This window comes from Stylophora pistillata, chromosome 13 (assembly GCF_964205215.1).
Source record: "Stylophora pistillata chromosome 13, jaStyPist1.2, whole genome shotgun sequence".
Classification (NCBI taxonomy): Eukaryota; Metazoa; Cnidaria; class Anthozoa; order Scleractinia; family Pocilloporidae; genus Stylophora; species Stylophora pistillata.
The window spans coordinates 1,755,001-1,771,762 of record NC_142531.1 but is presented as its reverse complement, the minus strand read 5'-3'; the positions used below and the strand labels follow the sequence as shown (position 1 = coordinate 1,771,762).

At 38.9% G+C, this 16,762-nt stretch overlaps 1 protein-coding gene across 3 annotated transcripts; it reads right to left on the bottom strand.

Moving 5' to 3' along the window:
* Positions 1-55: 55 nt before the first annotated feature.
* LOC111344693 (peroxisomal sarcosine oxidase) lies at positions 56-8,923 on the bottom strand. 3 transcript variants are annotated; one of them, XM_088743159.1, is made up of 10 exons: positions 8,841-8,923; positions 7,520-7,618; positions 3,596-3,747; positions 3,239-3,452; positions 3,006-3,135; positions 2,487-2,539; positions 2,201-2,350; positions 1,483-1,662; positions 735-810; positions 56-548 (listed from the first exon to the last, which is right to left on the bottom strand). In XM_088743159.1, exons 2-10 carry the CDS (start codon positions 7,568-7,570, stop codon positions 415-417), a joined length of 1,140 nt encoding a protein of 379 aa, XP_088599285.1. In that variant the 5' UTR covers positions 7,571-7,618; positions 8,841-8,923; the 3' UTR covers positions 56-414. The 3 variants fall into 3 exon arrangements, 2 of the variants coding, with proteins under 2 accessions (XP_088599285.1, XP_088599284.1); XM_088743158.1 differs by having other exon boundaries at positions 7,359-7,618; positions 8,841-8,921; XR_015994641.1 differs by lacking the exon at positions 8,841-8,923 and having other exon boundaries at positions 476-548; positions 1,452-1,662; positions 7,359-7,900.
* Positions 8,924-16,762: the final 7,839 nt, after the last annotated feature.

Genomic DNA, 16,762 nt, shown 5'->3' with positions numbered 1-16,762 from the left:
GTTGGGCACTCATATATTTCACTCAATTTTCCTAAATGGAGAAGAGAATGCACTGTACAATTTGATTAGCTTTATTAATCCAAGATCTGACCGTTGATTCTCCCCCCTTTAACCGCCACACATTCCTTGCAAATTACTTAAAGAATTTGGTGCAAGATCAAGATAAGACCTTTTACATGATAAGTTTGAGTATTCTAATTAACTGTTCACTGAATAATGCATGGATATTATATGGAGAAGTTACATTTCCATCAGTTCCAGTTGTTAAAGGTTTAAACCTTAAACTCTCGTGATATTCCAAGTAGAAGTAAAGATAAATCATTTGTTTTAATGTCTGGGGTGGCACCAGGATTTTTCAGTAGCTTTAGTCTGGAGTGGTGGTTGTCATTATCATCTTCATCATGAGCACCATCTTCATAGTGAGGATTTAGGCTGACTAACTTTGAATCTTGCAATCTTGAAGGGTGACAAGTCATGGGTTGGTGTCTCATTCATGGCCAGCTGTGCTAAAATCTTGCCACAAACAGGACCAAGCTTGAATCCATGAGCTGCAAAAAAAATTAAAAATTTTAGAGGATTTTAACAGTTTAAGGGGATACTAACCAACTTTTATTGAAACCACGCAACTATTTAGAAGTTACACTGTTTACAGTTTTGAAATTGCAAGCAAATCTATTTTTCTTTGTTAGAAGTGTCAAAGCAGTACTAGATAACAACAAAACAGAATGCCTTACCTGAGAAGCCAGCACCAATAATGATGTTGGAAAACTTGGGATGTTTATCCAATACAAAATTCTCATCAGGAGTTAGCTGGGTTAAAAAACAATTTCAAATTAGGTTTTGTCAACCCTATTACCCTGAGTAAGTTTAAATTAAAGTTTGAATGAGATTTGGCTTGTGAGATTGATTCATTGATAAAGTGACTTCTAGAACTGTCCAACCAGATAAGTTATGTTCAGACTTGTGTCCACTACTCTGACAAAAATAATTTTAAAAAGTATGATCATTAACTCCAGAAATGACCATTCTAGTTGGCAGATTTCCACCAAGAGTAATGATATTTAGTATACCATCTTCTTCTGTACCAAAGAGATAAGATTGTGACAGTGGAAATGCTATGATTTTTGTAAGGAGCTTAATTACATCCAGACAACTCTACATTTCCAAATGATCCCCAAAGAGTTTGCACATAACCTTCTCTCCCCTTTTTAAATCAGAGGCTTTGGAGAAGGAATGATCACCAGTACTTTTCTTTTTTGTGCCCCTTAGTCTGAGCTTCTCTTCCTCATGTTGTTAGAAAATGTGCTAAATAAAGCTATCATGAGCAATTTTTTTTTGTTAGGCATGAGAAATTCAATAGTAGTGGCGAGCTAGTAAGAGAGAAGTTTCTGATCTGAAATTATGAGTCTCACACCCAGGTCAGGGGAGAAAGTATAGCTAGGGACACTGACCCCTGTCTAACTTTTTAAACTTGACACATACTGTGTATATACAAGTTTCTACTATGGCTGGCTCATGATGATCAAGGTAAGGAAAGTGATGCTGGATATATTCTCTTGTGCTCTGAATAATCCTCTCTTCAGTCTCTCTATCCCAATCTCTTGCATCTGGGTCAATTTCCCAGCAAACGTCTCGCAATCTGCATGCACCAGTGGGCCCAAACTGTGACAAAAAAAATCAATTTATTTTAAAACCAGATTTTACCAGTAAGTTTATAATGTAATCAGTGTAATCTCCAAAGAAGGGAATTTAGAAAATCTTTTGACTGACTGTGTTTAGCGGCCTACACTTAATACAGTTTCAATGAACTGAGCAGAACTCATCATCATCATCATCAGATTTTAAAAGAAAACAATCCACTCATGATGAGAATTATCTGATGATGACTTCTGCTAAAGTTGTCAAGAAATTATTCTTAGTATTTCACTTCACAAACAACTCTTCAACCAGGGTCATCATTAGCTATCACAGATAGTTTTTTAACAGAAAAATATTTCCAGCTATCCAGTAAAAAATGTTCTTTAACTTTTAATAATTTTCATGGCTGCTTGGCTAATTCTTTTTTATACATGGAGAATATTCTCTTGTTGCTCTAGTACACAATTATCCTGCTGTTTCATTTCTTAATGAAAACCCTGTTATACTCACTTACAGCTGTATTGCAAGTTAATAGGTCTTTGTTACCTTCAGTAAGTATTACCTTCACCATGTCAGGATATTCAAATGAAGGGAGCGCATATAACTTGCGAGGATCAGATGCTGTATCATCATAAAATGTAGGAAAACCACTCTGAAGACTGTATGTGCCAGCTTTTTTTACCTTCCAGTAAAAAACATTGGCTCTGCATGGCTGATGGTTAAAAAAAAAAGAGGTGAGGACCTTCAAAGGTCAGGTCCTTATGCAAATATGATTTGCAAAAATGAGAATGTGACTAAAAAATTGGAAACTACAAAGAAAACAAGAATTTTCAGTGTTCAACTTTTACCTTTAGAGGCAAGGTAATTCCCACAGGTTTTAGCAGTTTATTGGTCCAGGGTCCTTTAAAAAAGTATGAATAATAAGTGAAAAAAAGTTTGTGACCAAAATCTTCTGAAATAAAGATTCATTTTAAGATTTCAAATATAATCAGCTTATACCGAAAAAGGAATAAATCATTTCTTTTATTCATGGTTTTCAAAAGGGTGTAGCAAAGATTACAGAGGCAATGGTGAGACATAACCAATTATGGCCCTCTAGTATGGATGAGAAATATTTTTGAAATGACTGATGTTCAGCTAGAAGACTAAGTTCATACACCTAGCAGTTTTTTTACTATCTATGATGACAGGTTTTATATTTTTAGAACATTTTCAACCATGATTTAACAATAATTCCCATTTTGGCAGGGTCAAGGAATTAGTTCCCAACCGATCATTTTACTGCTTCCTGGCACACAGCAAAATCTTAGAACCAAAGATTTATTCATAAAAACTCAAATTTTCATGACAGAAATAAAGTGGTTTACCTGCTGTTACTATCACTTTGTGGACTCTGAACAAATTCTTGGTGGTCTTTATTGTAACTAATGATCCTGGATGTATTTCAACCACACCTTCACCATCTTTTAATGTGCCACCAAATTCAACAAACTGATCCTTCAAACAATTCACATAACAGGACAAAAATTACTTCTTGGCTTCAAGTTTTCATGAAATCGAAAGACCTATTGCACAAGATATGAAACATAGTTAGCTGTACCTGCAATGCTCTCAAACATTTATCAGCTTTTAAAATTCCTGCCGAGTGTTCTAGCAGAGCACTGTATTGAGGTGGAAAGCTCAACTCTGGAAATCTTTGCTTCAGTTTTTGGTTTGACAAAAAATCATAACTTGCTCCTGCTGCATCAAGTGATTGTCTTACTTCCCTCAAATTTTCACCAGAGCTTCCTTCCACTGTTAGCAGTCCAACAGTTCTGAAAGTATCCATTCGAAGTACTCTTAAGACATGTCCTTGTTACATTTCATAAATCAAGGTCTATCCCTCACAACACCCTATCCCAGTCTATTCTTTGGCTAATATACAGACCCCATATTAGACACTTTTCCTGGCACCTACTTTATAAGTATTTCCTGTTGTGCCTTTTCTTCAATCTCCTTCCACATTTCGCCAGCTTCCCCTACCATTTTAGAATAATAAGGGTTTACATAGGAGAAACGAATGATTCTTGTCTGTCCATGAGAACTCCCACGCCAGTGAGGAAGAGGAAACTTGATAAAAAGAATTAAAATTGTTAACAAGAATACCCGTTTTTTTCCTTTTCATTGTGTTACTGCAATACGGTCTAATGACCCCGAGACTTGCTCTGAAGGGCATAGTTCTGCCATTTTGTTGCTGCCTTTTTGAGTGCGTTGAAAGTAAAGAATAAAAAAGTTTTTTTTTATCGCGTTTATTAAGCCCCGGCCAAACGAGAAATGTTGCGCCTCGCAACAAGACGCAACATTGTTGGGTCACCCAACATTTTCTTGTTTGGCTACCCTGTTGCGAGTTGTTGCAACATGTTGGCACTTGTTAGATAAAGTTTCACGACTGTCAAACTTTCTTTGCAACAAGAGCCAACTATAAAACGGGATCAGGGTCAAAATCCAGTTCCAAATAGGAACAGGCACAACAAAAAGTCAGACATCAAAATAGGTACAGGCACAGCCTACTAGGAACAGGCACAGCCTATTAGGAACAGGCACAGCCTATTAGGAACAGGCACAGCCTATTAGGAACAGGCACAGCCTATTAGGAACAGGCACAGCCTATTGGGAACAGGTACAGCCTAGTAGGAACAGGCACAGTCTATTGGGAACAGGTACAGCCTAGTAGGAACAGGAACAGCCTATTGGGAACAGGTACAGCCTATTGGGAACAGGCACAGCCTATTAGGAACAGGCACAGCCTATTAGGAACAGGCACAGCCTATTAGGAACAGGCACAGCCTATTGGGAACAGGTACAGCCTAGTAGGAACAGGCACAGTCTATTGGGAACAGGTACAGCCTAGTAGGAACAGGTACAGCCTATTGGGAACAGGTACAGCCTATTGGGAACAGGCACAGCCTATTGGGAACAGGCACAGCCTATTAGGAACAGGTACAGCCTATTAGGAACAGGCACAGCCTATTAGGAACAGGCACAGCCTAGTAGGAACAGGTACAGCCTAGTAGGAACAGGCACAGTCTATTGGGAACAGGTACAGCCTAGTAGGAACAGGTACAGCCTATTGGGAACAGGTACAGCCTATTGGGAACAGGCACAGCCTATTGGGAACAGGTACAGTCTATTGGGAACAGGCACAGCCTATTGGGAACAGGTACAGCCTAGTAGGAACAGGCACAGCCTATTAGGAACAGGTACAGCTTATTAGGAACAGGTACAGCTTATTAGGAACAGGCACAGCCTATTAGGAACAGGCACAGCTTATTAGGAACAGGTACAGCCTAGTAGGAACAGGCACAGTCTATTAGGAACAGGCACAGCTTATTAGGAACAGGCACAGCTTATTAGGAACAGGTACAGTCTATTAGAAACAGGCACAGCTTATTAGGAACAGGCACAGCTTATTAGGAACAGGTACAGCCTAGTAGGAACAGGCACAGTCTATTAGGAACAGGCACAGCCTATTAGGAACAGGTACAGCCTATTAGGAACAGGCACAGCCTATTAGGAAAAGGCACAGCTTGGCAAAGCGAGGGGCACTGGGCACCAAGTTTCCCAGAAGGCCCTCTGAGAGGCAATTAAAGATGGCTACCAGAATGCTGCAAGTAAGTAAATGGCAAAGTATTGATCTCTTCTCCACTTGTGTTTTCCACTATGCTGAGAAGTTGCAAATGTGTAGTAAGCCTGTGCAAGCAAATGGGTTTAACCCATTGATGTCCAGTGCGCCCGTATGCACCCATGAGGACCCACACCCTTTCTACACCTTGTGACGTCATCACTTTTAACCCTGGAGCACGAATTTGAGCACCTACTTGAACAGGTTTAAAATATCTTACAGACGATACCAGAATGAGCGCAATTGAGTGAAGGAGATTGGAGAAATAGCCAAATAACTGTGTCACTTTGAGCTGAAAATCTGCACGAAAATCGTGTTTCACTACCCACCTACCTTTCCAAGCATGTGCTTTGAAAATAATGAGTAGTTTCTGAAAAATCTCTTCACCAAAATGAAGCCTACTCAATTTCCAGCAAGTGAGGAGAAACTTCAGGCAAGGAGAGGGGAAAAAAAGGGCAGGAGAAAGAGAGAAAAGTAGAAGTCTTAAGTGGGGCATGACTTTTCAACCCAAAAACTATGTTGAAATTTTGCTCTCTGCGCGTGCCCGAGATTTTCAGGCTGCCATTTTGCATTTGGATCCAAAGGCCGTCGAGTGCACGAGCTGTCAAGGGGTTTTTGGTAAGTTTGAGCTTTTAAAACCACAACAGTGACCCGAAATCTGCTTGACTAGCTTCAAAACACAGTTTTCCACAAAAGCTGCGGCCATTAATGGGTTAATCATTTATCTCTAAACTTTGATGTGTCACTCGCAATTGTTGGCAACGAATTTTAAGAATACGTTTGTATAAAAACATAACCTTAGTCAATCTTGTAAAAACAAAAAAAATTGTTTTTGTTCAAAAATATAAGATGGATTCTTTAGAATTGAGGCTAGTGAAATCAACCAATCATCTGGCTTAACATTCTGATTAGGATGGAAAAGATGTGGTGCTTACTCACACAAGAAGAACGTTTCAAGAAGTCCTAAGATATGTACAAAGTGGAAATGTAAGTGAAGAATGTGAAGAATGTGCCGACTATTTGCAATATAAACCGCCTCCCGGTTAGCTCAATTGGTTAGAGCGCTGGACTGTTGTGCAGGAGGTCGAGATCGATGGTTCGAGCCCCAGCCGGACCAACACTCAAGGTTTTAAAATAGCTGAGGAGAATGCGCTACCTTTCTTTAATGTCAAGAAATGGATAGACATTCTAGTCTTCGCGGATAAGGACGAATAAACCGTAGGTCCCATCTCCTGCATCTATTGATTAGTTAATTTGGTTAGGCAGGGGACGTTAAAGAACCCACTCACGAGATTACTGTGATGTGGTCTGGCCTGTTTACTGGGAATTGGGGGGTAGAGGGCATCTTCAAATAAGTTTCCTTCAATTGTTTGCAAACTGCTGATGCAGTCCGGCCAAAGTCCCCCAAAAAGTGATGTGATGCGCATTTGATCATATCCACATGTTAATTTGCGCAATATAAACATTAAATTATAAATTATTATTATAAATGTGAAGGGCTATCAATATCCTCAACATGTCATCACTTCTTTACAATATCCTAGTGACATTTGTTAATCAAGCTGAAGAGATTTTCTGAAGAGATTTTTTTATGCCTGACTTTTTGTTGTACCTGTTCCTATTTGGAACTGGATTTTGACCCTGATCCCGCTTTAAAGCTAACATTTCCTTTGTTCGTGTCCACAATGCGTGAAATTTTCTCGTTTAGCCAGGTCAACGCAACATGTTGCGCTAACGCATGCGTATCACACACTCAAAATTCGTGTCCACAATGCGGTTTGTGGACACGAATTGTCGGATATCGTTTGGCCACCCTCTTCCATGATAACATGTTGGGCGACCCAACAATGTTGCGTCTTGTTGCGTGGCGCAACATTTCTCGTTTGGCCGGGACTTTAAACCCTCATTCAGTGGAATCTACAGCAGGCGGTCACTCAACCATTGCCTAAAGGCTGCCACATCTCATAGAGGTCTGACCACAATAGCAAAATAACAGCAGCTAATCATAGAAAGACATTTATGTTGAAAGATCCTCGCATAATTTAGCCCTTAATCGTACCTGCTCCAGTAAGAGTGTTCTTTGTCCGCGGGAAGCAAGGTAACGGGCCGTGGAACTCCCCACCACACCAGCACCGATGACACAAACGTCGTAAGTTAGATGTGAAGACATATTTAGGTAATATTGCTGATAAAAGTACCAATTGTTACGTAATCACATACCGTAACCGTGACTGTCAGATGATTTCGAAATAGTTCCATCTTTGCTGTCATTCAAGCGTGAAATTTGGTGACCAGACTCTCCTCTCATCCCACCGGAGGCTGCAGAACAAAGTTGGGAACGAAGGAAATATCGCAGAAGGCTAAAAAATTGTAAGTTAAAAGTCTGATGGAAAAATTTCTCCAAGATCAAAATCGGTTAATTTAACCAATTGAATAATGAAAATATTCCTTGCCTCACGCACGCATTGGAAAAACAAAGAAAACAGACAAGGAAGAACCACGACAACCAAGAACTAGAAGGGTAGAAAATTTCCAGGTAATTGAAGTATTTGTAGTCGATTCAAAAGATCGCATTCTATAAAAGAATACAGCTCATGTTTTAAGGTATAGTGCGGCTTCTTGTCTTCTGATAACTTGAAAAACTAGGCCCTAAAATTTTTTCTTTTATCTAAACAATTGTCTACTTTTTCTGCGCGATGGAATCTAGATTCCAGTAATGCATGGCAAAGTAATGTGGTATATAACCAATCCTGCTTACTTCACGACCACGAGAATACCGAAATTGATGTTAGGTATGGGTCGCACTTGGGCAAAGTTTTCAACTTTGCCGGCAAAAAAAACACAGAAAATTTGAAACTGAAACCGGAAAGCAAACTTTTGGTTTCAACTATAAGGGTCGCACTAGGTGATAAAATATCTCAGTGATGACACTTTGATAAACCAGACACAAGTTTATCCACGTGTTATGGGGAGAGAGCAGTGAGCTGAAAAAGGAAAACAAACGTTAAAAATATGCGTCCCGTAATGAAAGATGGGTTAACGCCTGTTAAACTGTTTTGACTGCCGCTATGATGAGAGCGAGAAATCGACGTCAGCGAAGATTACTTCGAGCGCCATATGCCTGGTCAGTTCCCCGACCAGTCGATCGAGTCGTGGTTTGACCTTCACAACTAAACACTACACACTACGATCCAACGATCGGTGTCACGAAAACTCAGACCCCGAAAACTCAGACCTCAGACCCCGAAAACTCAGACCCCTCGAAATTTATTTTAATTTTAATTACCAAAGAGATAAACTCGACTCGTGATCCTATTCTTAACATGTCACGTATTTTTTTTTATTATGTCACACAATCAATCCACGAGTGTAGATTCACTTTGATTCAATCACATGCAGCCCAAGCTCACTACTAGAAAAGCGGACGTGACTCTTGCCGTGTTGCGCAACGTTTTATATTTATAAAGGTTTGTATGGGATGTTATCGGTTTGCCTTAAAAGAGACAAAAAAATGTCTTGTTTTGAAATAAAATGGACTTACCTTATTGCCTTGTTGTTTTCTTTGTTGATTCCTTGCGTCTCAGGCCATTTTGAAGCGTTTTCGGCGAGTTAGCGCTATGTTAGTGTTCAACTGCTAAAAGAAAGTTCGAAATGTCGCCTTGCTGAATAAATATTAACGGACACTCGTAAGTTGACAGCTCTACTTACGGCCACCTTTACCGTGGCCGGTATGGACAAATTACGTACGTTATTTACACAAAACACATGCCGAAACTTAATAATTTGCGGACAAACTTAACTAAAAGCCAGCAAACTTAATAAAATGCACGCAAACTGTAAAAAGCGCTAACAAACTTAAAAGAGGACATGCAAACTTAACAAAATGCGTACAAACTTAGCAAAAATGTGTACAAATTTTAGGTCAGGCAAGTAAACTTTAAAAATAGCACGCAAAGTTAAAATGAAACGCATTCAAACTAAAAATGAAAAGCGTACGAAGTTGAAATTAAAAACACAAACTTAAAATGAGACACCCAAACTGAATAAAATGCGCACAAACTTAATATGAGACGAACAAACTGAAAATGAAATGCACACCAACTTGAAATGAAACGCCTACAAACTTAAGGTGGCTCGTACCGGTTTTCGTCTTTTTGATGGTTTGTAACTTTGAAAGAATACAACAGAAAGACTGACCAAGGCCAGTTGAACACTTTTACGGGGTTGAATTATATAATCATTGGTTATCCAAAAGTAGGTGTCATTTCGAAAACTAACCCGGTGACCCCATGATTTTTTTCAGTGATTGCTTTTGGCACTTGAAAAGAAAATTGCACAAAGATTTTTAAAAAATTATACGGAGCGGAATTTCAGGAAATCTAGAAAAAAGGCAATTTTCAGACATCGCAAATTTCCTTCCGTAGAATTTTCTAGTTTTTTTTTCTGATGATTTCTTTCGACGTTATTATCATATTGGAACAATAAAAAGAAGGGGTCACCGGACTTGTTTTCATGCAATAGCTTTCGTGAGTTTAGCAATTTCCACGCGCGTTCTCGCGCATTTAAAAATCTGGATTCTATAAGATCGAAATTTGCTCATGATCTGTTATAGCTACCGCTGACAATTGCGTGTGCTCGCGCGCGCGCCTACGATCTGATGTTTACAGACGTTTACTGCTAATTAAGAAAATCATTCAACAGCTGTCAAAGATAGCCTCCCGGGCTCATCTTAAAAATCCTACACACGACTTCTGGCTATATCAGATTATTTTCCCTTAAGTTTCAGTCTTCTTCCACTTCAGGTAAATTATCCTTCACTTGAGTTCTTCTTTTTTCGCCGTCGCAAGATTTCATATCGGTTGAATATTTCTTTTAAATGTGAAGTGAAGCAACCTTTACTTCTCCAAAACTCGTCTTCTTTACCTTAGTTTCAATCTCCTGCATTCACAGTAGTCGCTCAACACATCAAATACAAGCTCTTAGGTAAACTTCTCACAAAAGTAGAAAAAATTCCACGCGCCGCCATCTTTGTTTTGAATTTTCATCTTTTGATCTCGCGCTTCTTTCGCACGTTTCTCTCGCGCGCGTCACGCAAGAGTGACCTGTTCCCCGCGCGAGGAAACTGGTACGTTTGCATGTCCATTACTAAGTTTGTTAGCGCTTTTACAATTTGCGTGCATTTTATTAAGTTTGCTGGCTTTTTGTTAAGTTTGTCCGCAAATTATTAAGTTTGCATATGTTTTGTGTAAACAACGTACGTAATTTGTCCTTACCGGCCACGGTACCACCTAGTCAAAACCCCGTCTTATTAAACTCCCATACAAACTCTGTATTTTCCCATTCTTGTGAGCGGAGACTTTTTACGGACACTTTTTTCTCTCCTTGAGGATGTCCGCTTAAGAGAGCTTCGACCGGTTCACGAGTAGAGCACAGGTCAAAGAGGTTTAAAAATAGAAATTTATCCCATGCCGAAAACCATTGCTGCGGCCGATCGATCGCTCGATAGATCCACCGTCTACGTTCTTAAGTTGAATGACTCTCGTATCACGCAAGAGGTAAGGTTTGAAGCTTTATAAAGAAATGAGTAACGAAAATAAAATACAAGTACGCCAGAAATTTCAACATTGGTTCTAACATTTTACTGACTTAACTAGCTTTGTTGACGCGAGTCACTCTGTGTGTTGGAAACCTTACAATGCATTTATTTTTTGCCTGCGACCACAGACGGATGTCCGGCTTTTGTTTCACGCCGCCGTGAAACAAAAGCCGGACATCCGTCTCTGTTCACAGGCAAGTGTATTTCCTCCTCTTGATCAAAATATCCCATGGTAGTTGAACGACCCAAGTGTGTGATAAAGCCAAAATCTGACCGAGGAAAAACCGGGAGATGACAAAACGCGGAGCCCTACTCCATGGAGTACCCTATAGAGTACCTTAATGGAGTACCCCTAAAAGTCACGTATTGGTCAAATAAAATATTTTATGAACATAGGGAATCGTTTAGATGTACATATCCTAAAATATATTGAGCTTACCAGCTCACCGAATGTCACAGTTCGATACAATCCAGTTTTTGGGGGGGACAGGGGACTAGGGCTCTCAGTCTTACTGGTTCCTCCATTTTGGTTTTACCGCTGTGTAATAAGTCCTTTGACGAGAAGACAAACAACTCCATGTGTGATGAAAAAAACCCACTGTTTCGATTTCTGCACGAGGTAAAATATTTTAGCTTACTGCATTTCCCAGATCAACAACCCCAGTCGGATTTATTTGCCGACCCATCACTGTTTTTTTTTTTTGGTTTGTTTCCATACCTCAATTTTATTGCGCTACAAATAGATAGGTGAAGAGAAGCTCAGTTTAAAGATAGGGATTACCTTTTTAAGTCTCAACCAACAAATGTAAGCTTGTATCCTCATCGTTTCGCACACTTAAGAAACCCGTGAGGCCATGTGTTACTAGATGGGGCGCCACACTTCTTACAGACGCCACACATAAACAGGTATTTTCGAAGACGCAAAACCGGTAGTTTGGAAAATATCGAATGCCGGAATACCCAGAATACCCGGAATTCCCGGAATGACCAAAAAATGACAAATTGAAAAAAAAATTACCTAATAATTAAAAATAATAAGTTTGAATAAATAATTAAAAAATAATTAATTAAAAGAGTAAAAATAAAGTGAAAATAGAAATTAAAAAGAAAAAAAAGAAAATCAGTTCTCCATAAGTAAAACCAAAAAAATGCAAAATTTTCTCTCGATCAGTCATAAAATGCAGAGACCACGTGACGTAAAAAATAACTACCCATGGCACTGTTCACAGAGATGCACATACTAGAACTACATGTAGCTTACAGCCTACAATATACAAACTGATGCCAAAGATTGCTTCAAGGTAAATAAACCAGAAGTGTGATTTATTATTGACAGACCTCAAGCACTGTGGGTTCTAAGTGGAAAAGGGGAGGTAAATACAATAAGTACTTGGCGAGCAAATCCAAAGTGCGACCGCACTTAAAATCTGTCAGCACAAGCATTTTCTAATGCCACCCAATTTTTGCGATTTTTGATAGATTGCGATAAAAGTAATTTATTGACTGCAATGATTGAGATTAGATTTTTTGATAGATTCAGAGATGAAGGTTTTTTTTTTTTTACATTTAACTTCGGACATGAAGTTGATTTCTTTTTAGTGGCTTATTGGATGGTCTCCACGAACATAAATTTATCGTCTGTCGTGATGATGTCACTAATTCATTGTATGTCTTGGTCAAATCCCGGGTGTCAAATCCATACGAACGCGTCTTAACCATATCATGAACCTACCAGATATTTCTGATCTACTTGACTTCGAGTTCTTTCTGTAACGTGCATGAATGGGCTTCACGTCAATATCAAAGGCACTGTAGAGTGATAATTAGTTAATTGAGACATTACTCAAGAGGTAACCACATGGAGGGGGGGGGCTTGTGATGAAAAAATTGATTTGATAAAAAAAGGAGTATGGTAGAAAGCCTTCGATCTTCCTTTTCTTATCGGACTGGGGAATTGAATCAGGGGCAAGCGACCTTTTTCCATTGGAACTATTTCATTTGCCACAAACTGTTAACAACAAAAAAAGTTGCTCTTGTCTGGAAAGGAAAGAAATCACGTTCTGTCTTGTGTGATAGCGACACACTGATTTCACTTTTTGTCATTGTTCTGTCTGGAAATATCTTTTAAGCTAATCCACGTTTGTGTATTAAAGGTGTGCCGAAGAGATAAGAGACTCGGGGAGACTACAATTACTGCCTCTGAATATGACGCTTTGTTCGCGTAGTTTTAACAATCGGTAATTGTTGTTTTAGGGCACAGCATTAGCATATATTGGTGGATTAAATCTTTTCCGATCAGTACTCTTGTATCCATTTGCTTTTCATTTGTGATAGCTTCTAATAAGTGCTGTGCAAGCTATTTCCAAACATTTTTTCCTTTTTTGCAGCCTTCTCTGAACTACTCGATTCTATGCGGTTTACAAATAGAAATAGATTAAAAAAAATGGATAAACAGTGCGATTCCCTTCGGAATCGCTAAGAGTACCACCAATAAAGACAACGGACCACGTGGTCGGTCAAATTTAACATTCAAGTGAAACCACAACCATAAAAAAGTAATTGGAAAAAAATCTTACCATCTCCAGAGACAACCAAGGAGTAAGTCCTTTTTTGTCCTTTTTCTTGATTAGAATAATCCATCAGTACAAGGTTCATATTCAAAGGCAAATATAATTAACGCGAAAAGGTGTCGAGTAACTGACGATCTCTCAATTTTAACTGGAGACGGCTGGTAGTTGCCTTGATAGCTCCCAATGTGTGGTTAATAATTATTTAAGGTAGAGTATTAATTTGTAATAGTTCGGAGATTTTTAAAATTGAAACTATTAAACTAATTGGAAATATTGCTTTTGTTTAATCTTCTGCAATGGTTCCGGCTGGAAAAGCGTGCCGGCTTAATGGTCATTGCAACCTAGACATCCTACAGGTGTGTAAATTTGTGGAGACGAATTTAAAACGGGGAGTAACCATGTGATGGACTAGCATCCCATCCAGGGGGAAGGGAGAGTACAAATATTTCGTCGCTTAGGCTGTATGGGCTACTGGCTTGACGCAGACGTTTTTAAATTCTAATACGTGCATCTCCATGAACAGTTCTGGTAAGTGTTTTTTTTTTCGGGACCCTCAAAGATAACTTTCGCATTAAATTATTTGATTAAGTTGTGAATTTACAATTACTTTTTAATCATCAATATTCTTATTTATTTATTTCTTTAGTTACTTTTATTTTTTTTTAATTTATTATTCCTTGTTTTCCAAACTTCCACGTAAAACCCGTTGCAGAATGAAGGTTGTCCCTCCTTTTGGCCTCTTGAAGATCATATGAAAATAGATGGTAGTCGGCCTATCAATGATGACGTTTATGGATGCTAGCAACATTAAAGCTTTCCGTTGGAAGTGGTCAGCAGTGTAATGTTAATTTCAAGATGGCGGTCAATTCGTGTACTACATCGAACTGCGACAATTGGAGAGCTGACAAGCTCAAAATATATCAGGATATGTACATCTAAACGATTCACCATGTTCATAAAGTATTTTATTTGACTAACACATGATTTTTAGGGGTTCTCCATCCAGCTACTCCATAGGGTACTCCATGGAGTAGGGCTCCACGTTTTGTCATCTCCCGGAAAAACCTGCGTGAAAATCATTTTTCACTTTACACGTTTCATTTCTAACGTGCGTTGTCATTGGCTATTTGTATACCAAGGGTGCTCTGACGTCATGAACCTGACCCTGCACATGACCTTGACATCATGAAAATGACCTTCCCCGAAGGGAAGGTCATGAATGCGTGACACGAGTGACCCTGGCCCGTCTGAGAATCGGGCTACCCATTTACTTAGGAAGCTATAACTAAAGTATCATTGTGTCACCATCACGCGACACAAACAATAGTGCAGATTGTGAATTAGGCGGGAAATTCAGGGAATACGACCAGCTTGCACATCCATGACAGTTTTGTAATACTTCGGGTTCAGAACATGTCTCAACAGTTTAAAATTCCCGTTTTTCGAAATCGCAATGCAATAAGCGCTAGTGGAGTACCGGTTTTTGATCTTAGCAAAGTTAGGGTGAAAGATAGGATCGGACAGGGAAGTTTTGGCGAGATATTCACCGCCGAATACAAGGATCTTCAGCAGCGAATCGTATTGTAATCTCTGTTACTTTTTCCCTGGATGGGATGCTAGTCCATCACATGCATGGTTACTCCCCGTTTTAAATTCGCCTCCACACATTTACACACCTATAGGATGTCTAGGTTGCAATGACCATTAAGCCGGCACGCTTTTCCAGCCGGAACCATCGCAGAAGATTAAACAAATGCAATATTTCCAATTAGTTTAATAGTTCAATTGTAAAAATCTCCGAACTATTACAAATTAATACTCTACCTTAAATAATTATTAACCACACATTGGGAGCTATCAAGGCAACTACCAGCCGTCTCCAGTTAAAATTGAGAGATCGTCAGTTACTCGACACCTTTTCGCGTTAATTATATATGCCTTTGACTATGAACCTTGTACTGATGGATTATTCTAAACAACAAAAAGGACAAAAAAGGACTTACTCCTCGGTTGTCTCTGGAGATGGTAAGATTTTTTTCCAATTACTTTTTATGGTTGTGGTTTCACTTGAATGTTAAATTTGACCGACCACGTGGTCCGTTGTCTTTATTGGTGGTATTCCTAGCGATTCCGAAGTGTATAGGCACTGTTTATCAATTTTTTCTTAATCTATTTCTATTTGTAAACCACATAGAATCGAGTAGTTCAGAGAAGGCTGCAAAAAAGGAAAAAATGTTTGGAAATAGCTTGCACAGCACTTATTAGAAGCTATCACAAATGAAAAGCAAATGGATACAAGAGTACTGATCGGAAAAGATTTAATCCACCAATATATGCTAATGCTGTGCCCTAAAACAACAATTACCGATTGTTAAAACTACGCGAACAAAGCGTCATATTCAGAGGCAGTAATTGTAGTCTCCCCGAGTCTCTTATCTCTTCGGCACACCTTTAATACACAAACGTGGATTAGCTTAAAAGATATTTCCAGACAGAACAATGACAAAAAGTGAAATCAGTGTGTCGCTATCACACAAGACAGAACGTGATTTCTTTCCTTTCCAGACAAGAGCAACTTTTTTTGTTGTTAACAGTTTGTGGCAAATGAAATAGTTCCAATGGAAAAAGGTCGCTTGCCCCTGATTCAATTCCCCAGTCCGATAAGAAAAGGAAGATCGAAGGTTTGCTACCATACTCCTTTTTTTATCAAATCAATTTTTTCATCACAAGCCCCCCCCTCCATGTGGTTACCTCTTGAGTAATGTCTCAATTAACTAATTATCACTCTACAGTGCCTTTGATATTGACGTGAAGCCCATTCATGCACGTTACAGAAAGAACTCGAAGTCAAGTAGATCAGAAATATCTGGTAGGTTCATGATATGGTTAAGACGCGTTCGTATGGATTTGACACCCGGGATTTGACCAAGATATACAATGAATTAATGACATCATCACGACAGACGATAAATTTATGTTCGTGGAGACCATCCAATAAGCCACTAAAAAGAAATCAACTTTATGTCCGAAGTTAAATGTAAAAAAAAAAAAAACCTTCATCTCTGAATCTATCAAAAAATCTAATCTCAATCATTGCAGTCAATAAATTACTTTTATCGCAATCTATCAAAAATCGCAAAAATTGGGTGGCATTAGAAAATGCTTGTGCTGACAGATTTTAAGTGCGGTCGCACTTTGGGTTTGCTCGCCAAGTACTTATTGTATTTACCTCCCCTTTTCCACTTAGAACCCACAGTGCTTGAGGTCTGTCAATAATAAATCACACTTCTGGTTTAT